The sequence below is a fragment of the Thunnus albacares genome, chromosome 13 (assembly GCF_914725855.1).
Source record: "Thunnus albacares chromosome 13, fThuAlb1.1, whole genome shotgun sequence".
NCBI classification, from domain to species: Eukaryota; Metazoa; Chordata; class Actinopteri; order Scombriformes; family Scombridae; genus Thunnus; species Thunnus albacares.
Window position 1 is genome coordinate 6,791,154 of NC_058118.1, and position 22,599 is coordinate 6,813,752.

At 39.9% G+C, this 22,599-nt stretch overlaps 2 protein-coding genes across 9 annotated transcripts in view; one reads left to right on the forward strand and one right to left on the reverse strand.

Moving 5' to 3' along the window:
* Positions 1 to 575: 575 nt before the first annotated feature.
* On the reverse strand, positions 576 to 12,309 carry hpda (4-hydroxyphenylpyruvate dioxygenase a). Of its 4 annotated transcripts, none has more exons than XM_044369885.1 (16): positions 11,881 to 12,309; positions 6,389 to 6,488; positions 6,260 to 6,285; positions 6,016 to 6,042; positions 5,637 to 5,699; positions 4,869 to 4,973; positions 4,724 to 4,766; positions 4,530 to 4,612; positions 3,751 to 3,840; positions 3,551 to 3,657; positions 2,920 to 2,997; positions 2,449 to 2,611; positions 2,051 to 2,122; positions 1,793 to 1,915; positions 1,582 to 1,698; positions 576 to 893 (listed from the first exon to the last, which is right to left on the reverse strand). In XM_044369885.1, the coding sequence occupies exons 3-16, from the start codon at positions 6,260 to 6,262 to the stop codon at positions 780 to 782; spliced, it is 1,188 nt and encodes a 395-aa protein (XP_044225820.1). In that variant the 5' UTR covers positions 6,263 to 6,285; positions 6,389 to 6,488; positions 11,881 to 12,309; the 3' UTR covers positions 576 to 779. The 4 variants fall into 4 exon arrangements, with proteins under 4 accessions (XP_044225820.1, XP_044225822.1, XP_044225823.1 ...); XM_044369887.1 differs by lacking the exon at positions 11,881 to 12,309 and adding an exon at positions 6,568 to 6,757; XM_044369888.1 differs by lacking the exon at positions 6,260 to 6,285 and having other exon boundaries at positions 11,881 to 12,306.
* Positions 9,858 to 22,599, forward strand: part of mtmr4 (myotubularin related protein 4) — a 44,585-nt gene continuing 31,843 nt past the window's right edge. For 2 of the 5 annotated variants that reach the window (XM_044369883.1, XM_044369884.1), the window contains exons 1-2: positions 9,858 to 9,953; positions 15,037 to 15,138. In XM_044369883.1, coding sequence (XP_044225818.1) covers positions 15,136 to 15,138 — 3 coding nt within the window. In that variant the 5' untranslated portion in view covers positions 9,858 to 9,953; positions 15,037 to 15,135. Of the gene's footprint in view, positions 9,954 to 10,000; positions 10,064 to 13,779; positions 13,913 to 15,036; positions 15,139 to 22,599 lie in introns of those variants that run through there. The other 3 variants (XM_044369877.1, XM_044369878.1, XM_044369882.1) reach the window with 2 other exon arrangements.

A 22,599-nucleotide genomic window follows, 5' to 3' on the forward strand; every position in this document is an offset into this window, starting at 1 on the left:
TTTGTTGTTTCCCTTATATCCTAAGGCAGCAATCTGACTGTTTGTAAGACAGCAATGAGTGTTTGACATATTGGCAGCAGTAAAGCCAAGAAACCAAATGCAAATCTTATCAAAACACAGCTGCTGCTGCTGCTGCTGCTGCTGCTGATGCCATATTGATACCTTCATCACAGCGTTCATTTTAAATATTAGATCTTGCTGCAATTAATATGAATAATGTGCATTTAATTGGCCTTTATCTGTGCTTAGAGGTCTATTACTGCAAATATTTATGTACTTTATTAAATTGATGATATTTCAGTCACATGAATCATTTAATTAATACATAAAGCCAAGAGCATCATTTATAAATGTATACAAGGGAAAAGATTAGATGAGATTAATGAGCTTTAGAGGTGCTGGTGGCTAGCAAAGCTACAACGACTGCTGGTGCTAGCTTCATATATACAGTACAGATGAGATTGGCATTGATCTTCTTTTCTAACTCTCAGCAAGAAAGCAAATATATTTCCAAACATGTCAACTCTTCCTTTATAATTTGCACCACTGTTTCCCAAACACACATGCCAGCCTGCTTGAACATGAGTTTCTTTATTCAGCCATATATCATGCAATCTACTGACAGCTCAAAGCGTATCTGATAACACTTGCTGCTTGTCACATGAAGATATTCAACACTCTGTACATGTGTTTGATTTACTGTAGATGTGGTGTTGATTGCCTCTGAAATGTACAGCCATATATAACAATCTAAGTGTGGTGCAGCAGCAGTCGGAGGATCAGTAGAAGGCCTTGGCCTGCCCTTTGGGTGTCAGCACAGTGAGGTTGCCCCTGGCGTCTTGGTCCTTCTCAATGGCCTCAAAGAGAGACTTGAAGTTTCCTGCCCCGAAACCCTGGAGAGAGAACAGACACACACAGATGGCTAATTGCCCACAGATCTGCCTTCTTCTGTGTCATTTGTTATGGCTCTGGGGATCATCTCTCACACACTGTTCGGGGTGTTTAACACTTTGATGTTGGATCACAAACGGCAGATTAATATTCTCAGGAGGGTTCAAACATCCACTCTGCTCTGACGGGGAGCTGCTTGCAAATTAATCATGTAAATATTTTCATAGATAATCAAAAGATCAAGTGTTAGCGGTTGCTGCGAGAGATTCTTTGCTGTGGTTCAGATTCAGTTTCTCACTTTTATGCATTGTATCCACATCTGTGGACTCGCTGAAATGCTGGAGAGTGACAAGACGTGCCTGTTCTGACAAGCAGAGTGGGTGCTAGGTGTTCTAAATTGAGTGCCACAGGGTGCAACCCAATCCAAAGATCCCCCTCGCTGTGAAGCAGTGAGCCTTTTAATCTGTATCTGTGATAGATTTACTGAGCTTTTACAAGTGGGCCACTGTTATACTGTTCGCACTGGGTGGGAGCTGTAAACAGGTGTTCAGGCTGCTCTGGGCTTCTTAAAGGTGGTACAGGTAAGAAACAGGACCAAAGGCCTGTAAATCCCATCACTGAGGTGCTTAAGCTAACGGATTACCCTTGGTTTACCAGTTATACAAGTAGATTGCCTAACTGGTCACTTACAAAGTGGTTGTTCCTCTGAATGACCTCCAAGAAGAGGGTTGGTCTGTCCTGCACAGGTTTGGTGAAGATTTGGAGGAGGTAGCCCTTGTCATCAAAGTCAACTAAGATTTTCAGTTCCTTAAAAGGAAAAACAGATCATTTATACTTTAGTTTTGTACAGCAAAAAGGCTGTAAAGATTTTCCTGCTTGCTGAAATAAGTCGTCTCCTCACCTGTAAACGGTTGAGGTCCTCCTTCACCTTGATCTTGGCGGTTTTGAGTTTCTCCCGCAGGGTTTCATAGTACGTGTCAGGCGCTGAGAGGAACTCCATCCCTCGGGCGCGCAGGTTCACTATCTGTTTTAGGACAAAAACAGAAAAAAAGTGGGATCTACAACATGTCTTTACTTGTAGGTTTTGGGAGAATGTGCAAAGCTAAGTCTGACGAATATGTTGGAATTTTAATGATGAATAAAAACACAAGAGACTCACGGTTTGAATAATGTTTGACGTGTTGAGTGCGATGTGCTGAACACCTGGCCCGCCGTTATAGTCCACATATTCCTGTAGAGAGGGAGATGCAGGACATAAATGTACTGAAGCAGGGCTGTAAACCAGGAGGTGTCACAAATTTGAATGCGACAAACTCTCAATTGCTAAAATTTGGACCCACGGATCCACATATGGGAAGATTCTTTTCTCTATAATTGGTAATTCTTTCATTCAATAACTGAAAATAACTGAAATAAATGTATTCCTCTTTTTGCTAGTAACCCACATGTGGATCCCCGAGGGCCAGTTTAGGGAACAAACCACTGCATTAAACAGAAAGTGGCAAATAAAATGAGTCTGTAGGTGTTGTGGTGATAAAATGAGCTAAAAAGTCACACCTGGATTTGTGACTTCTTTTTCCCCAGCGCAGGTTCATTGATGGGCATCTTAATGGTCTCTTCATAGTTTGTCACCACTATGGACCTCAGCGCGCTGTACTGCGTGTGGATTTGCTTGTCATCTATTGACCAGAACCGATGGAACATCAAACACTTCTGATACCTGGAATTGGGAGATTACAAACAGGGAAACTGATGATAAGCTAAAAGAACAAGCCATACCTTATTTGGTTTGTTTGAGTGCGCCTCTTTTACCCTTGGTGACTTTTATTGAAAAAAAAAAAGTGACTTTTATATAACTTTTGTGGACTAGTAATGTTGTATTGGGGCCAGCTTTTGAATATCAGCAGTATCACATTACATTTCAGCCTGCAACAGTGGTGGAGTGACCTTTTCTGTTTACTCGTCCTTTTGCCCCGTGTGTCTGCTGTGCCCGCCGTGTGTGTACGTGCGATTAAACAGGAATCTTACCAGTCTGAAACTGGCACCATTTGTTCATCTGGCTGGTTTCCCACAACATGATCAATGAAGTTCAAACCTGCTGGTGGACTACAGAGAAAAGAAGAAAAAACACTTCATGGGTACTTTTCCATAAGAAAATTTTGGTTAAAATCCTGAAAAAGATCACTTTTCTTCTTCTTCTTCTTCTTTTTTTTTAATCAGAGCTGTCAGACAAACATACAACTTTTTCAGAGACTGGTTTTGTGTCCAGTTTTTTGTCTGACTTCCATGGTAAAGGAACAATACAAAACATAATTTAAAAATTTGAAAATAAAAAAAAAACTGTGGCAAACTTCTCTCTAAACCATAAAATCTGATTATGGTTTATAAAGCAGCCTGGTATAAAACTTCCTAACATGTAAGAACAAAGTAGATCAATTAAGAAATATAAAGGAATTAAAGCTGCACTATAAATTCAGTATAATTAAATTGAAGGATGAGGTGTGAAATGCAGGACAAGTGTCAATCTAATCCTCCCACAAACAATTTAGTACAAAACAGAAGGATTTTTACACCAAAAAAAAAAAAAAAAAAAGGATTTTGGTTCAATTTTGTACCACACAAAAATGTTTTCATGTATAGAAATATTCAAGACACTCACAGTTTGGCTAACAGAGGATCCCTAAACAGAGGCTCTTTGTAGCCGGGCAGGAAAAGGCCTTTGTAGGGTCCGAGATACTCAATGAGTGTGTGTGTTGTATCTCCATACTGGGGACAAAACATTGACAAAACTATTATTCATTTCCAGTTTTAAATGTGTATTTACATGAGGCTTTGAAACGTGCGTCACTCTTTACGTACCGTCTGAACCACAGCATACTTGACACTCCCATGGCTGTCCTGCTCCACCCAGGGCCCCTTGATGACTACAGCTCCCCGCTCTTTAGCTGTCTGTCAGTGTGTGAGAGGTGTTGGGATCAGTTGGGAAACACAAGGACATACAACACTGTATTTCAGTCTGAGGGTGGCTCCTTGAAGCCCTCCAGTGGCTGAAGAAAGAATATCTTCATTTATGTAATTCAGATAGGTGATGCTACACTGTAGATCTCTGTGTAAAGTCAGTGCTGATTCTGTATCTCTGTAGCCAGCGGAGGGTCAACCTAGTTTATCCAAACCTCCAGGCCGCCCTTGACTTAGGTAAAGAGTTCAAATGAGCTACTAAACCTCAAGGCTGCACTTTCGTGGAACCAGTCACAACACCGACATGTTTACCCCTATTTCAACACACACTGTGTGCACCATAGAGGCATGTACACACACACACACACACACACACACACACACACATACATATAAGTAGTATGATGTGCAAGTGATACAAATCAGGTTAGGTTCAGTTCTTGCATTTAGAGAAATAGTTTGAGTTTGAATCAATCACACACTGGCCACGAGGTCAAATAATATAAAATTCACATTTTATGGATGAGGAGAATCTCTTTGAACCATTAATTCATATTTTCTGCAATTAAGTATCAATTCAACTTCTACCTCCTGCACTGTGTTGCCAATTCAATGCAAACTGCAACTAAATCAGATTCAGCACATCAACGTCACACAGAAGTCCTCCTTTTCATTGTTACCTTGATTAAGTGGTCACAGTCCTCCACTTGGAAAGCGACGTCTTTCACTCCGTCTCCGTGCTTAATCATGTGTTCTCCCATTTCTGAGGGGAGATAAAACCATGTTGAAATGCAATCATACTATATGTCATGCTCACAGCATTTCATTTTTCATAATTTCATATATCTCTATGTTTTCTGATGAGGAAACTTGCCTTCATTGCCAGGATTAAGCGGAGATTCAAACGCAAATATTATCTGTGAGGAGAGAAGAGGGGTGGTTTGTTTTTGAGGAGAGGATGAATATACTGATAATTCAAATACTGTAATTCAATCAGCATAGGATGTTAAACTGCATACCTTATCCTGTCTGATGACATGAGACACAACCTCTCGGCTGCCGGTCTCCAAACCCTTATAGGCCACAGGCTCGAAGCCCATCTTATCACAGTAGTACGAGGCCGCCTGTAGAAGAGACCAGACTGTCTTTACTGTCAAGAAAGTTTCTGATGAACTTTGACAAAGTGAGACACACTAAACTGCCAAAAATTTACTGAAAAATGACCATCATATCTTGCCAGAACCCAATGTGATGTCTTGAAATATCTCGTTATTATGTGAGTCCAGAACCCAAAGATATTAAGTTTACTATCACATGATGAAAAAAGCAGCAAATCTTCACTTTTCAAAAGAAGAAACCAGCATAAGTTGAGCTTTTTTACTTGAAAAATGATGATTAATTGATTATCAACATAGTCGCAGTTTGGGTTCTGTTTCGGCAGATCATACAATTCATGGTTATTCAACTGTATATGGAGAACAAATTTACAGTTATGTAATTACTAACCTGAAACCAGTATATGTTTCTGTAAATACTGAATATGCAGTTAACACTGTCTGACTTTATCTTTAGCCAGAAGGACGTATAAAGAAGCATGAAGAAGACACTGAATCTTCAAATACGTTACATTTTTAAATCTATTTTTAATTCCTCTGTGATCTAAAACACTTCATCTAAATCTAAATATGAATTATGTTCAGAAGAATTCGGTGCGTGTTGACTGGTACTAAATGACACAGATAACAAAAAGTAAACTTTTAGTCATATGTCAGCATTTGGATACTGACCTGTTTGGCATTGCCAACCCAGAAGGTGAGATGATGAAACCTGAGAAACCTTCCCCTTTCAGGCTAAAAGGAAAACATGTAGAAGAATTATATTGACTGAGAGTAAAAATTAAACACAGTATGGAACATTTTAAAGAATCCTATAGGTGAGAAACACTAACATATTGGTATTAAATGATTAACTTTACCTAAAGACTTGTAATGAAATGTCAGGTTTAGAATGAATGATTTATTCCTACAACATTCGGCCACTCATGTATGATTCAGGCCTTCTTCTGCAGAACTAACAGTCCTGTTAAGTGCACACATCAAACTATATCACGCATCACAGACTCCTGTCCCAACAAAAAGCCATCTCTGGAGGTTATTTTAATCTTACCTTCTCCCCTTTATCTGTGTAGCTTGTCTAAAAAGAAAGAAAAGATATAAATCATTATAATTCATCAGTGCTGACAGAATCCTCAGACTAACCTGCAGTCATTAGTGTACATCTCCTGTGACATAATTGGTTCTTATCCTCTAAAGAAACAATTATCTCCTCAATTACTAAGCTGTGAAATCATTTAATGCCTCACATTTGAGAGCACCTGCTCATCATAGGTGACTCAAATAAAGTTTCTTACCATGCTGTGATTGTAGATGGGCCACACTTCAGCAAGAGAAAGATCAAAATCAGTGTGCGGCCCAACGGCGTGCAGATAAGTACTGACCTGATGACCAGCTGTGATTGGTCCTTTAGGATCTACACCCACCTGTCCGCCTCCTCGCTTCCTGCTGCAAGTTAGCAAAAAAGTTCAACAGCAGTCATCCCTCCTGAGTCCAGTGTCTAATCAGCGGTCAGTCCTCAGAGGCCTGGTCGTCATAGAAACAAGACACATTAACCTCAGCTTTCATAATAGGGAAAATAATGAAGTGCAAATACCAAACTCACTCTAGTCTGGGATGTTTTGACTGAGATACTGAGTAGATCCCCTAGTTGAAGATGCAATAAGCTCAGGTGAAACTTTTTATTTGTGATGTAACAGAGGCTCAAAGCTTGAAACAAACATTTGCATCCAGAGTGTGAAGAACTGTGAGTGTCTAAAAGTGTCACTGAGTCAGTGGTAGTAAATTGAGGGTGAAAAGATGAGACATACAACACACCCACACCAGTCCCACTGAGATCCTTCTCTGGTTTCTGGTTTCCACCACCAGAGGGGGCAGAACTGCCTGATATAACCTGCCACTGATATCAACAATTAACCATATACTTAAAAGAGGAGTAAGTACCAGAGCGAGATCTTTCTATTTGCACATGAACCAATTTTGAATTCATCTTCATTTGACTAAAGTGTATTAAAAGCCACTAAATTTCCTTCTCATAAGATCTCATACAATGAAAGAAGGATTAAAAACAGATGATAAACATGAGTTTTTACAACAGGGTTTTACACCTTTTTTATTGTTGTTTTTAGCCTGCACAGGATCTTCAAATCATAAAACTGATAATAATAGCCTGATAATAATATATTTCTTGGACAGTGTTTGAGGTAATGAAAACATTCACATATGGGTGGTCATGTTTTGTCTAGCTGTTCAGGAGAAAAATGTCACAGGATCGTAGGAAACACACACAGGGGTGAAGTGCAGCGTTGTGTGGCTGTTGACAGCTATCGGAGAGCACATGAGGTCAGGTCCAGGCTGTTACAGGCAAGGCTGACAAACAAAAATAGAGTCTGGACCCAGCTATAGTGCTGTAGACTGCAAAGATCATCAATAAAACATGCACTAAACAACAGAGCACAGCTCAATAATGAGTTAAGATCAACATTTAGTGAAAAATAAGATGCAGCTGATGAATTAGAGTGAGTAAGCTAGTTTCAAAAGATGGGTTTTAATAACAGAACAGCAGTGGAATATAACTAAGTACATTTACTCAAGTACTTTCAGAGGGAAATATTGTACTTTTTACTCCACAGCATTTATTTCACAGTGTGACGACCCTCTCTGGACAGACTCCTTGTCCTCATCTGCAGAGTTGGGTTGTCTATATAAGCTGATGGCAGTCAGTAACTCGCCTTCTTTCCTTCCACCATGTTTGGTTGTGTTTGGTTTCATTTATCTTTTAGTTATGTACAATAAATCTATTTTTAGTTACAGCTCGTGTGTGGTCTCCCCTCCCTTCCTGTTGAGCAGGGTTATGACAGATTGGGGGCTCATCCTGGATCCAATTAATCATTTTGGTGAGATGAAATTTAGCATTTGTGGTACTTTGGACCACTTTTGTTTTGCTACCTCCTGTGATGATGGGAGTTTGTCAATTTGTTTGTATGGATTTGGTTTTTGGAAAGTCTGGGCTTAAGAGTTTCATACATGAGCTTTGTTTTCTTTTGGGGGAGAGCAAATTTCTAATCCTTTATCCCTTTTTTGTTGTTTGCTGGTTGAAATTTGGTAAGTGCTTGTCTATTGTGCATTTTGGTTTAAGGTTTCCATTATGTTACTGGAGTTTTTCCCACTGGGTCTTTGTAACAAGCTCTTGCAGTGAGTTTGTTTCAGCTTGACCTCTTAAAGTAGCAGTGAAAGTGGGTAGAGCTATATGCTTTCTGGGGGTAACTGCATAGCAGGTACTTACTGGACCCGCTTTACAGTGAATAAATAACCCCCATCAGTAGCTGCCTGAAGATCAGGGTTGAGCTTATGTAGTTCCTTGTATTCGTGAGCCTAGAGATGGGAATCTCCAGATTGTTTGTGTGAAGTACGTTTTGGTTTTGTTGATGCACATTAGGATTCAGCACTTAAGTTTTGTTTTCTATCAGGTTTGTTTAAGGGAAAGGATTAGGTACCTTCCAGTTAGTACATGTCACATAGTCAGGGACTGGACCTTAACACTGACGCTCACCTGATGCTTTTTATTGTTGTGGATTCAGGGAGTTGCCCTTGATACACACACTCTCTATATGTACAGTACTATCGCACATGGTTTTTAATCTGACAGGCTTCTATATAAACTGGTGGCAGTCGCTTGCCCTTTCTCCTCTGGCTTCCATTTTTGGTTTTGGTTGTGTTAAGTTTCATTTATCTTTTTAGTTATGTACAATATAGCTATTTTTAGTTACAGCTCATGTGTGGTCTCCTCTCCTTTGCCCAGCCTTGAGCTGGGTTGTGACACAGCTATTTATATCACTTAATAAAACTATGAATTAGCATTGCCACAGATTAGACAACCCAGTGGTCTGAGTTGTTAAAGTGAGCTCTTCCTTGACAACATTAAAATGCTGCTTACATGTACAAATCAATGAATACGTATAAATATTCTGTATATGTATGCAGTATACATACAATAGTAAATGGGGCCATTTTGCATAATGTGTACTTTTGATACTTGAAGTACATTTTGCTGCCAATATTTGTGTATTTTTACTTGTAAGATTTTGAATGCAGAACTTTTACTTGTATCGGAGTATTTTTTTTTTCACTGTATTATTGCTACTTTTACTTCAGTAAAGGATCTCAGTACTTCTTCCACCACTAGCTGTACATTTCAATATGATACTGTCTATCAGGGTGCTCAATGAGAAAGACAAAGATCAGACAGTTACTGTAAGTGTTTCACAAAGTTTCATAAATGCTGGATCACCTTTCAGTTAAATGGTTCATAACATAAATTCAAACAAACCTTCTATATGCATATAAACATTTATCTCATCACTCTGTGCGCTCTTTACTTCTTTGCACTATTTGTATCCTGTTCACAGCTCACAGAAGCGGTTTCACCTGTATTCCTTGTGTATATTTCTGAAGATTGCTGTGTTTTTATTCTGTGTAAGTACACTGACAGCCAATAAACTGGAGTCAAATTCCTTGTATGTGTAAACATATTTGGCCAATAAAGATGATTCTGATTTATTTGATGTTTATTTTAGTAATATTATTAAATAGTCTAATTGGCATCTGTGATTAAGCATGTTTGCACAGCTCTTCGTTTCAGTTCTGAAGAGTGAAACCCATTTCTTTTATAGTCAGAATATCTTAAAGCCTGCTGGACTGTGTGTGTGCGTGTGTGAGCTGTATGTGTGTATCCAGTTTGTGCCGCGCTGTGATTTTCTATTGGTGCGCTTTCGGAGTTTGGTGGTACCTAATTGGCTTTTCTGTGGGTGTGTACGGATTCACTCGTTTGAGCGTCGTTAATCCTTATTGGCGGGTACGAATCCTGAAGCGCTATTGGTCTAGGTGGTCCAGTTTTCTCCCCGAGCATTGGCCGGCGCTGTTGTCATCACACAGGAATGCGGAAGTCGTGCAGTCTACTGAGTCACCGTTGTGTCAGCTGATTGTTTCTGAGTGAGTAACTCGATTTAATTTTTAAAATGAAGTAGCCTCTAAATACTGTATTCATATGTGACATGTTGTCGGGCTGTCAGACGTGTGTTGGTCCCGTGAACCTTGAGCCGGTTTGTTTTTTTCTGTTTGCAAATGAGCGAATTTAACACAGCAGCTTCTAGTAATGTAGCTATCCGGCAGCTAGCATTGTGCTAACGTTTGCAAACACCACACACATACACACACACACACACACACACACACACACACACACACACACACACTTTCGGTTTGCCAACTAGTATCCTGTTAGCAGTGAACCAGCCTGTGGTGAGGCTGTCGTCCACTTTCACTTTCAACCTGACATGTCTTTAAACTTTATATTTCCCACACCTGTTGTGTTGTGTTGCCTCCGGTCACACTGCACCTGTTATTCATTGTTGTGCTGTTTGGCGTCAGCTCATAGGCTTAGCGGAGATTTAGGAAATTTCTAGATTTTTATTGTGTTTATCAGTGGAAAGCACCCTGGAATAACCCCACTGGACTGGAAATAGTTATAAGGAAGTAGAGTGAAACTGGTCATCTGATGCTGAATGCTCATCATTGTTATTAAATGTCTGTAAAGGGTTCATTAACATTTGCAGATCTTATTACATAACATCTCTGTCGCCTTCACTGTGGACATCATTTAGCCTTTACCTGTGCATTTTAAATACCTACTGGCATCCAATTTTTATGTCAAAGTTAGAACTCGCTACACGTTTTCGTGTTTAATCATTTCGTGACAAATGGTGAAAAAGCTTCATCACAATTTTCTAAAGCCCTGGACTCAGGTATTTTATTGATACTAGCAAAGACATGTTTCAAATGATACCAAGCCTTATTAATGAAATTGATCGAAATCATCATTGCCTTTTGTGAATCCTTAAAGACCCCTTGCAGACATGTTTTAAGATGTATATAAAATACTCTACTTTGATAAATAATTTGTGTCTAATTTGTTTTTTCCACAAAAAATGTATAATTATCTAGTTAAAATACTTAAAATTACATCTACTCCTCCTTTTCCCTCATTAGAAATTCCAGTATTGATGAATATGCAAATATTTTTCATTTCAAAAGTTTAACCGTTGGACGCAAGATGTCTCCTTCTTCACTGTGAAGTCCATTCTCAGTGTTTGGGATACTGCAGGCGTCAAGTTTCCACATCACACTTGTGTAAGTTGAATATTGGACCAAGATTGGTTCTTAACTAGTTGTGATGTCACAAATCCTGTTTGTAGGCCTGACCCTTAAAATCAGATTTTCAGTGAGCTCAGAGAAACTTTCCACTTTCAGCAGATTAATGTGAAAACAGCCTTCTAGTGTCAAACTCTGCACATGCATCGTTCTGCACTCTCAAACATCCAACTGAAAGAACAAGAAGAAAAGCACATTTTTGAGTGGAGGGGGACTTTAAAGTCTGTGTAAAGCAATAATAAATATGTGCTCTGAGTTTGTCACACCACAGAAAAATGCGTTATTAACCACCCAGCCAAATTTGAATGATTAAGTTGCCAAGTATATAAAATTAGGTTTCATAATTGTGGAAAAATAAGCAGTATTCTCTACTCTGAAATGCTGGGGGCGTGTCCACTGAAGATGCTGAAAGTATGGCCCAACTGAACAGCCTCTGAGTTAACAACGCTCATACCAAACTCCTGTATAAAAATACACGATTTAAAACAGACCTTGTTCGTAGGTGTAAAGCAAGCAACGTGGATATTTTGAAAAATAAGGTAACTTTAGTAGCCACTGTTTAATTCGGCACATATATTGTAGGTAAATGTGGATGATTCAGGAAAAATGTAACTTTAATGACTAGTTAATAAGTAAACTATCACCAATTATTGTTATGTTAAATTGTCATTTTTTTCAATGGAGTTAAGTTCACTTTAACGTTACTCACTTCTCTGCTGAAAAGTCCTTCGTTGTGGCCGTCACCCTTGGAGCAAAAGTCTCTCACGCCATGCTTTCTGGTGAAGTGCTGCCTGGTAAATGCTCTCCCTGTGGCCAGGGACCCTTTCAGACGCACAGCCGATGCTGAAGCCGAAGCCGCAGGTAGCAGCCGTGTTGGCTGCTGCCCGTGTCACGTCCGTTGACTCTACCTGTCCTCCCAGCCGAACAGCCGGTGCTGAAACCGAAGCCGCCGGCTGCTCCAGCTGTCAACGGACACTTCAGCATGAGTTTAAAATAACTCCTTGAGCGTTAATGTTGACTGAAAATTGCCCCATTCACCAGTAACACCAGATTATCCAAAGTGAATCCCATGGTAATGCTAGTCACCCCTCTTCATCATAGAGCCACCATTTCAGGCCCGCCCAAAAAATCGTGAACACAGAAATAGTGAAAAGCAGTTTAACGCTGTAACTCCACAATTCAGCACTACATAGTTCAGTCTTTTCACTATTTCAGTTATTTATTTATAAAATGTATAATGTGTTTAAAAAGAAATCTCTCATTTTCCTTTACATGGACTTTAAGTGAGCTGAACGCAGTGAGGGGAATGTATCATGCAGTAGCTTTTAAAAAGTCAACAAGGCCTAAAGCAGACATAAAGACAATGTAACTGAAGACAGGATTTGACATGCACAAACATGCACTATTGTGTAAAGGGTGTGACAGGTCCTGGAATTAGTAGTAACATTTCTCTTTTCAGTTTTGGTTTCCTGACAAGGCATTTAATTGTGTTAAAAATATCACTGCAAATATGACAACACCCTAGCCGCAGCCTCCAGTCTATTATTTATTTCTGCAAGCATTTCCATGAAACGGGTGTCAGATTGATGGTGGAGAAGTCATGGCACAAATGTGATCAGGGTCTGAATTACGACCTGTGTACGGCTTTATTGTTGTTGATATTATTTATTTGGTCCTTTGACATTTCCCCCAAACTTTTGCAAAACCAGAGTGATCATAAACAAGCTGTCATTGGTTTTATATGTTTTGGTAGCCAGAAACAGTGAAGGAGGGGATGAATTTATTCCATCAAATTGTTTACATGCCTTGACAGGAAATATATCTATGCTTTTCACTTTGCCCTACTTGATAACCAGTTTGACAAATGGTGCCAGAGTAGTGATTTGAGAAATAAAGACTTTCACGTCTTTTGAAAACATGGATGATTATTAGTAAAGTACACTAATTAGATGGCTAACAATAATAAAGTTAGCACCTGTAACTGTTGAACCTCCAGCTTAAGACCCAGATATTTTAGGGGGGTTGGTTGAGTCCAAAACAGAGTTCACAGGAAGGTAAATTTTGAATTTACAATCATTAAGTGGCCAGAAACACGACAACAAATGAATGCTAACGCTGCTTGTGTCTGCTGGATGTGTAAAAAGGCAACTGTTGACTGTAAGCTGTAACAGTGTTTTAAGGCAATGATATGTCAGGTTGCTGTTGAATTCTTCTGCCCCCAAATAGACAAATCATCATTTAATTTTGCCAAATTCAGTTTGTGCAACATGTGTAACGTATACAGTGAAATCCGTCAACACAATTTTTGTCGAGTCAGTAGGTGACTCGCGTTGCTTTGAGCGTAGTATCTTACATTTTTGAAAGCAATTACATCTGCCTGCCTACATGTGATGATTTCTTTTTCATGACCGATTAGTGATGAAAGCCGTCCCTGTTGACGAGATGAGTCATGAGCGGAGTTGGTTGAACTCATAGAGAGAGTCCGTGCCCTGTAGTATGGCTTCTTTCACTTTGAGAAGCCTGGCACTTAGAGAGTGGGAGGGAGAAAGAGTAAGCAATAGAGACAGAGAGCGAGGGAGGGAGGGAGGGAGGTATGTCATGCACTGGATTGCAACCAGTATGTGTTTGGGAGACGGAGACTACTGCTACTTTGCAAGACATTGAGCTTTCACTCAGTCTTAAGAGACACACAGAAGTTTGAGCAAACAGTTTGCAGCACGTTGATTCAGCACTTTGTACAGGTAAGAGAAGTCTACACTGAGAGTTGTATTTTTGTGAGTTGAGAGTAGTAAGGTTTTTTTTCTTTTTGTGGAGCTGTGTGCAAAAGGGGGTGTGTCCGGAAAAAAAAACAAGTGTAGGGAAGTGAGAAGAGAGCGCTGCACAGCGAGAACTTCGATCTACTTTCAACTTGTGTGCTTTACTCAATGTGTTTTAGCAACAGTAAGTCTGGTTCATAACAGAGGGAAGTCAGCACTGTGCCCATGTTTTGTCTGGCTGCTGCCTGTGTGTGTGTGTGTGTGTTACTCTCAGTATTGTAAACTTCTGAGCGTCCTCCACTCCCACCTGACTGGGTTTACACATGCACAGGAAGAGAAGGCAATCCAATATCAGAGTGTTGCTTTTCATATTTAATGTATCAGGTGTTTAGTTTCAGGCTGTTAAGTGTTTGTTTAAACTTGTTGCTTTATTAGCCACCGTAGGAACACGCAGCACTGTTGAGATATAAAATATAGAAGAATGAATTGCAGATCTGTCATGTTGTTAGAACATCAGGATATCCACCTCAGCGGGCCCGCTCAGCTGGAGCACCTTGCTGGTGTGTTGGATTTGGAGAAGAGTTGTGAAATTTGTCCACGTCTGCTGTTTCCTGTAGTTATCTAATTGGCTTCTGATAATCTGGTGAGGAATGTTGAGTTTGCATTTCCTGTAAATCAGAGTCTCTCCCATCAGGTCAGCTGCTCTGCTCCAAGGTTTCCACACATGTGCCTGCATGTCTGTCTGCAGCACTGCGTGTGTGGAGTGTGTTTACATTGACCTGACCTGATTTATGGAGACTACCTCTCGTCCCAGGCAGCCACTTTAACCATCACTCTGTCTGCCCCGCATTCTTCTGAGAGCTGTTGGATTGTGGGGTGGTGTTGGTGTTAGTTCGATATAAAGTATATTCATACTCAATCTCTCCAATAATTCAACATTTTATGGTTTTAATGCCAGCTTTTATTCTGCTTGCTGCACTTTAGACCAGGGAAGGCTGGTTTTTGGAGTCCAGCCCTTTACGCAATCACAAACACTCCACAACAGCCCACACGCACAAACACACCCCATGTCTGAAGGTAGTGTGTTTTTTTTTTTTTCATGTTGGCAGGAGCCATCGCTGGCACAGCAGAGATCCAGCAGACAGGAGGAGAGGGAGGGATCTGAAGAGGAGCGCCCAGATCGACTGTCTACAGCACTGGCTGGCAGCATGGTGAGCCAATCACACTATTGAAGAGGGGATTGTATATGTTTATACATATTCTGCTGCAAATTCCTGGTTTCTATTAAACTCTGTGCTGCTCTGAACGCCCTATATGCTTTCTTAACGTGAAATCTCACACAGGAAATGGCAAACGCGCTTACATGCCTAAACAAAGCGCAGAGTGTTTCAACACGTCAAACAAAAGAATCCTCTCAAGCTTTTGTCGCTTTTTGAACTCACCATGCATCTGGTTTAAGGCTGAACAGTTAATTGTACATTTTAACTTTAACAATGGATCAATTTCCCAGTTCAGACTGTTGACATTTCTTTTAATTTTTTGTCCAAAAACAATTTCCACATGTGCTAGAATATTGATCAGAAATATAGCAACATTGAATTTCACTCAGAACGTCCACCTCAGTAATGAAGTAGTCTGCGCTCTTGTTTATAAAATGCATGGTCAGTTTTTAAAAATATGTTCCTCAGATCAAGACAATCAAGACTAATTTTGATCAGTGATCAATAGTGCTGCCACAATTAGTCGATTCATTGATTAGTCGATCGACAGAAAATTAACCACCAACTATTTTGACAAAAATAAAATGCCCAAGCTGGAAAGCTGTTCCAGCTTCTTAAATGTGAATATTTTCTAGTTTCTTTTCCGCCTCTAAACATGTAAATCAAGATCTTAGGGTTGTCGACTGTTGGTCGGGACAAAACATGACATTTTAGGTTGCATCTTGGGCTTTGGGAAATGGTGATCAACATTTTTCACCATTTTCTGACATTTTATAGACCAAACAACTAATTGATTAATTGAGAAAATAATTGACAGATGAATTGATTATGAAAACAATCATTAGCTGCAGCCCTCATGATCAACATTGCTTTATCTCCAAGGCACATTTTTCCATTAGAGACTTGAGGTTCAGATCTTTTGGGATGCTACCTCTAGCATGCAGATTTGGCCATGTTTGCAGGTGGGAAGCCAGTGAGGGATCATATTATTGTCACTGCTTTAGCGACTCCTACTGGTTGTTCACAGTGCCTGCACAGAGGGACTGTGTCTACTCCCTCTCCAGCGCTAAACAGGGATTTGTGACACGCCACTTTGAGCGAGCATCCGCAGGCAGCATCTCTCTTCACCCCTAAACTTTCCTCAGCAGGGTTATGGCTTTATTGCACTGTTTGTTCCATTCAGGAACGTGCTGCTGCATCAGTAAAAAAAAGCTGTTAGCAGGTAACAGATGTTACATGGCTTTCATGTAGCTCCCTGCCACGTGTCTCCTGTACACCTCTCTGGTCTGGTGCACATCCAGACCTGTTAACCTCCTACTCACATTTAGAGGCTCATGGTAATATGTGACATTTCAGAGTATTGAATGTATGTGTCCTTGAGCAAGACGCATAATTCCATCCTGCTTATTCATGATTGATCATCGTACTGAATGTGAACCTCAGCTAAATAACCAATATGTGAAATTAAATGCGTATGCTGTAACCAAGTGGTGAAGGTTTCCAACCAAGATGACCAAGACATCCCTTTGCCACAGTAGCAACACAATAGGGATCTGTCCCTCTAGTGGGTGCTGCTGCCATTCAGTTATGAGGCAAAAGTTGGACCAACTTTTTGACAAATAACATTATCATATATCAAAAATAATTATGCTGCATATAGTTTCTGCCATGTGCACTTACATTTGAATCAGAAGATTTGTTCAGAAACGCTGAGTCTCAGATTTTGCTATACTTGAGACAAGCAGCAGTCTGTCTGATCATGCTGCAGTCGTGGGCCTCAGGGTTGTAATTATACTGAAGAATAGCAAGTATGACTTTCAAGATGCAAGACTATTTGTAGCTCACATCCCGACTTTCATGAGAGCCATGCGAGCTGTGCAGTTTATATCATAGTAATTGTTGCATGTTTATGCTGACTATGATTTTACAACTGTGAACTGTGCAAGAAATGTGTGTGGACACACAGGGCTTCTCAAATGAAGGTGTTGATGCATTCTCTGTAATTTTAGCACACAATATGCAAAATATGGTTGTAATATGTGTTTTGAAATGAATAGCATCATTATACCTAGTGATCATAGGGAAAACCCTGGGCACACAATGGTCTCTCCCTTTGCTCTTTCTCAGTAAATGTACATTAGTGAGAATAGATAACGCTCCAACAGAGGGGAAGTAGTGACCAGATGACTGACAAATTATTTTCGAAACTAATGGGTGCAGCTTTTATGGGACAGAAATAGGAAGTGTAACAGGAGGATGTGTGTCCCGAGGTTCTGGTCAACTGGGTCCACAGAATGCCATTATGGCCGGGTGCCCAGCTCTCAGCCTTTTATGGGACACACAGTCGAGCTCTGGGCTTAATTGATGGCGGGGCTGATGAACAAATAATGTGTCCATCGAGGCATGTAAAATGAGGGTGCAGGCCTCAGCTAGTCATGGGCTAGTCCTATAATGCAGCTCAATTGTAAACGTTTCTGAAAACCATCTTCTCACTGACCTTTCCTTGCTTACCGGGGTGCACTTTGGGTGTGATTGGGGGTGGACAGAAGTGTGCTCTGTCGCACCTGTTAACCACACTCAGTGATATCAGGTGTACTGAACACACCCAAGACTACCTCAAACACTAGAGATATGCAAAACCCTTATTTGAAGTTAAATTACCACGTTTGCAACATGAATTTTCAACTGTGTTAGTTTTTACAAGTATGTTAGACACTACATTAGTGGTTTACATTTAAGTTTCTGTGTGGCCACAGCTAATGATATTTCCTTTGTTATGACCCAGCTCAAGTAGCCACAACAAAAGGGAGACACATCATGTGAAAGTTTAACAAAAGATATTTATTTAAATAAATTAAACCAAATTAAAGGATGCAACTGAATGATTAAAGTATGAGGCAGAGGCGTGGGAGTCATTGGGATCAGTGGTGTATGTGATGGAAGGTGCATGAAAGCAAAAGAAATAAATAAGGCAGCGTAACTAAACCAAACCGAAATGGACGCCAGAAGGGAGAAGCGGAGAGCTGCAAACAACAGCAGCAGCAACAAGCAGTCAGAGGACAGAGAAGCTGCTGGCTGCGGCCAGGCTTTATTACTTAGGAACACCGGTACCAGGTGTTCCCAGTTGGGCTAGCAAGCCACCTGTAGAGCAGAGCAGACTGAAAAGTATATAAACAGCAAACTAAAGATGACAGGGGTCATCACACTATCTCTACTAAATTGTTGATCTAAGGTCTTGTTTTCTCAGGTGGGATTGGGAGACATTTGTTCCAGCAGTTTGTTCCACAGGTAACATGATCCTTTAATCCGGTCTTGTGAAGCAGTGTTTAATTGCTTCCCAGCCTCGAGCTTTTTTGCTGAAACAAAACGGGAAGTATTGAGTTCATACTGTTGTCCACTCATGCTGCCATATTGTTAGCGGGATAATGTGAGCATGGAAACGAGGACAATGGGGTTGTTTTACCCTGCTCTCAGTGCCCACAGTGCATTGTAATGCTACCTTTTAGAGGTTAGCAGTAGAAGCCGGTGTGCCAGCACCTTGTTAAGATGGGAGTTTGTTTCACTGGCCCATATGATGTCACCTGCTTACATAAGGATTAAGTCACCTGTATGTGTTTTCAAAACACACTGACTAGACAGCAGAAGCTTTCAGTCAGTTAAAGCCAGAGGGTTCATGCCAGGTTGTTGTTAATGATTTGACTTCAAATCTCCATGAAGGGACTTCATATCAGTGTCTGGTTCCCTCTTCCTTGTTTTCACACGATTCAAACAATCTTTTCTTTGATTCAGCCAATCAAAAATGAGTGAAAATAAGTTACATGGGTGTGTACTTGTGGTCAATATATTGAACAGCCTGCATTTTAATGCTTTTAATGCATCATATTAAACTAAGCCCTGCTTCAGGCTGAAAGGTCAGAGTTGCCACCGCTAACTGTAACAAAACACTTCAGGGCCTGCATGCTGCAGTCATTTTACCTACAGAACAAAATTATCGGAAAACACACGAGGATGCCTGGATCTTTCATTTGTTATAGACAGCAGAATAGTTACAAATTACAGCTTGTATGGTTTCATATTGTAAAATGCATGTACAAATAGTTACACGCAGTTACAGACACTCGAAATACAGATCTGCAAATAATTCCTCGTCTGTCTAAAATCTATTGATTTTAGACCAGACAAGCTCCCAAATGCCTCCTGTCTTATTCATATCTTACTTCTATAGCTGTGTGTCAACATGTAGGCTGACACTCTGCATTGGTGACTCGCTGCCCTCCTTTCCTAAAATAAAACCGGAGACACAGGAGGCCAAATCTGGTGCTCACTTTTGCGTCTGGTTTGGGCGGGGCTGGGCAGACAGAGAGGGGGAGTTTGAGACCCAGTGTTTGTACTGTGGAGCAACTCATCACAGATTAGGCTGCAATATTCATAAAGCCTTAAAATGTCCATTCAACATTTTTTTTTTTTTAATGGATGAAAATGGTTTAACTGGAGAATGATTTGAAAGCCTGAGCTGTTTAAGATAAAAATAACAACAAAAGTCAAAATGACACATATAGGTTTTCATAGGGATAAAATGTGTTTTTGTAAGGCTGGTATGTGTAGGCTTAGCTTTAATGCATTATGCTTTATTTCACTTCTTCATTTCACTCAAGGAAAATAAATGTCACGAGTCACAGGTTTACCATGTGACATGAAAATAATTCTCTGTAAGGTTCTGCTTGATTTGTGGAAGTGCGTTTTATAGCAGCAGATGCTTCAGTCCATTTACCTGATGAGATGAAAGTCATGCGTCACATGAGCGCAATGCATCAAGCCTCTCTGGCAGCATAATTCTCTGCCTCCTAATATATAGACATACTAAGAGTGGAAGTTTAAAGAGAAGTCAGACTTGAAATTAAGAAGTAGTAGTTTTTGTATATCTGAATATGTAATCTTTGCATAAAATGGGCAATGTTTGGTGTTCAGAAGCCAATTTGAATGTGGATAGAACAACCTAGAAATGAGTAATCCTCTTTTTTAGGTTAAAGTAGTACATCTAATGTGAAAACTAAATGTCCAAATGATTTTCTAACTAAAAACAAACTAGTTTAATTTTTCTGAAAGAAACAGTCTGGAGTGCTTGGGAGTTCAAACAAGTATGACGATGGTGTTCTTTGGTAGGTTCAAAAAAGAAGGAAGATCCAAGGTACCTTTGTGGCACAAAGTTTAAAAGTATTTATTCAGATGATTATTTCATGGTGAAATTCTGAACAACGTAGACGATATTTATATTAAAATAGAGGTGTGTTACAACCCATGTGTAGTGGCACAAACAGCCTTTTTTGGGGTGTAACTGTCAGCACACAGTTTCCCCTTTAGTACATACAAGGTAATCGTAAACGCTTGAATAGAAAGCCAATGAACTCACAGCTGACAAATAGATGACCACTAGATGGTTCTACAAAATGTATAGAAAGAAGAAAAAGATAATAAGAGAAGAAAGAGAAAATAGATGCACAGACAACAAGACAAAAAACCACAACAATATATGCCATCTACACCAGCATAGGCACCAGACCACATGCATCAGAACAAATACAAAAATCAATTTCTTCATTTAGTCCTGGCTAGGTTGTCGCCTGCATTTGGCATATATATAAAAAGTTTCTCTCTGCAATAATAATTTCAGTCGATCAAGACTGTCTGGATTACTGTTATATATATTATAAAAGTATTTAGGCTTAGGGTAATCCAAATTAGCTTTTCTGATAGCATACTTATGCTCAGAGTGGTGATGGATGAGGACAAATATGTTGAAGAAGCGTTATGAAAATTGGATAACCCAGAATATCATAAACTGTCTTTAAATCCATTGGGCAACACACAGGAGACATTGAGAGAAATGTTGTCCACAGCGAAGGAGGCAGGATGGATTACTAAACAAGAGCAGGACTTCTTGTGGTGTGCACATCCTGGGATACTCACTTTTTACATGCTCCTCAAGGTCCATAAGAACCTTGAATCTCCTCCAGGGAGGCCTATCTAATTTAATCTAATGTAAGGGATCTAATGGATCCCTTATAAAGCCTCTCAGTTTGTGGACTTTTACACTAAGACTTTGGCTCAACAACTGCCTCCATGTATCCAGGACACTACTCATGTTCTGAAGGTCCTACATGAAATGAGAATTCCTGCTGATTGTCTCTTAGTAACTTTGGATGTGGAGTCTTCAAACACTAATATTGACCATGACGATGCACTGAAAGCTCTGCAACACTTCTACAGAGCAGGCCCACAGACGTAGTTTATGGAATGGACTCATAAAAATAATTTATTTCTTTTCCAAGATCAACTGTATACTCAGGATCGGGATACGGCTATGGGGATTTGTTTTACTCCTAATTATGAGAACCTTTTTTTAGGTTTATGGGAAAGTATTTCATTTATCATAACAACTATAGTGGAAAGATAAAATGGTGGGGGAGGTCTGAGGAGAAACTTCTACTGTTCTGTAATTTTTTTGAACGCTAACAACAGAAACATAAAATTGTGTATTGAGTATTCTAAAAGCAATATTAACTTCCTAGATTTGACTTTTTAAGGATGAGGATGGCCAGCTTCAAACTACAGTATATAGGAAGCCAAGAGACAAAAATACTGTGCTGAAAGTGGATAGTTTCCATCCTAATTGGCTTAAGGACAACATACCTTTGGGCCAATTCCAACGTCTTCAACGTATTTGTGACACAGATCAAGAGCTTGAAAAGCAGGCTATAATCTTGGCAGACCATTTTGTACAGAGAGTACAAAATGTACAAAAAACTGTGTACAAAGACTGTCCAGGATGCTTACAAAAAAGCCCAGCCTGCCTCTAGATCTGAACTCTTTAAGAAAAAGAAAAGATAATCCTCAGGACAAAAGCAGGTTTACTTCATCACAGGATACAGTTCTCTCAGAAATCCATAAAAAGGATAAAACACTCAAACTGGAATATCATTAAAAGTGACCCTATTCTAAGGGAAGTTTTTCGTGTCCCTCCTAAGATCTGTTTCAAGAGGGCCCCAACATTACGGGACAAGCGAGTGTCAAGCCATCTCCCTGTCAATAATTTAAAAAACGCTGTCGACCTTTGAAGGGTACTTACAAATGTGACTTTTGCAACCATTGTGCCAATATAAAGGAATGTAGGAAGGAAGGAATGCACACCACAAGAAGTCCTGCTCTTGTTTAGTAATCCATCCTGCCTCCTTAGCTGTGGACAACATTTCTCTCAATGTCTCCTGTGTGTTGCCCAATGGATTTATGGACAGTTTATGATAATATTCTGGGTTATCCAATTGCTTTAAGACTTCTTCAACACATTTGTCCTTATCCATTACCACTCTGAGCATAAGTATGCTATCAGAAAAGCTTATTTGGATTACCCTATGGCTAAGCACTTTTATAACGTACATAACAGTAATCCAGACA

Excerpts from the sequence above, each read along its gene's own strand:
- hpda (XM_044369885.1), bottom strand. Across the intron at positions 1,916-2,050 it reads CGTCAAACATTATTCAAACC|ATAGTGAACCTGCGCGCCCG; the intron begins GTGAGTCTCTTG and ends GTCCTAAAACAG. Across the intron at positions 1,699-1,792 it reads AGGACCTCAACCGTTTACAG|GAACTGAAAATCTTAGTTGA; the intron begins GTGAGGAGACGA and ends TTTCCTTTTAAG.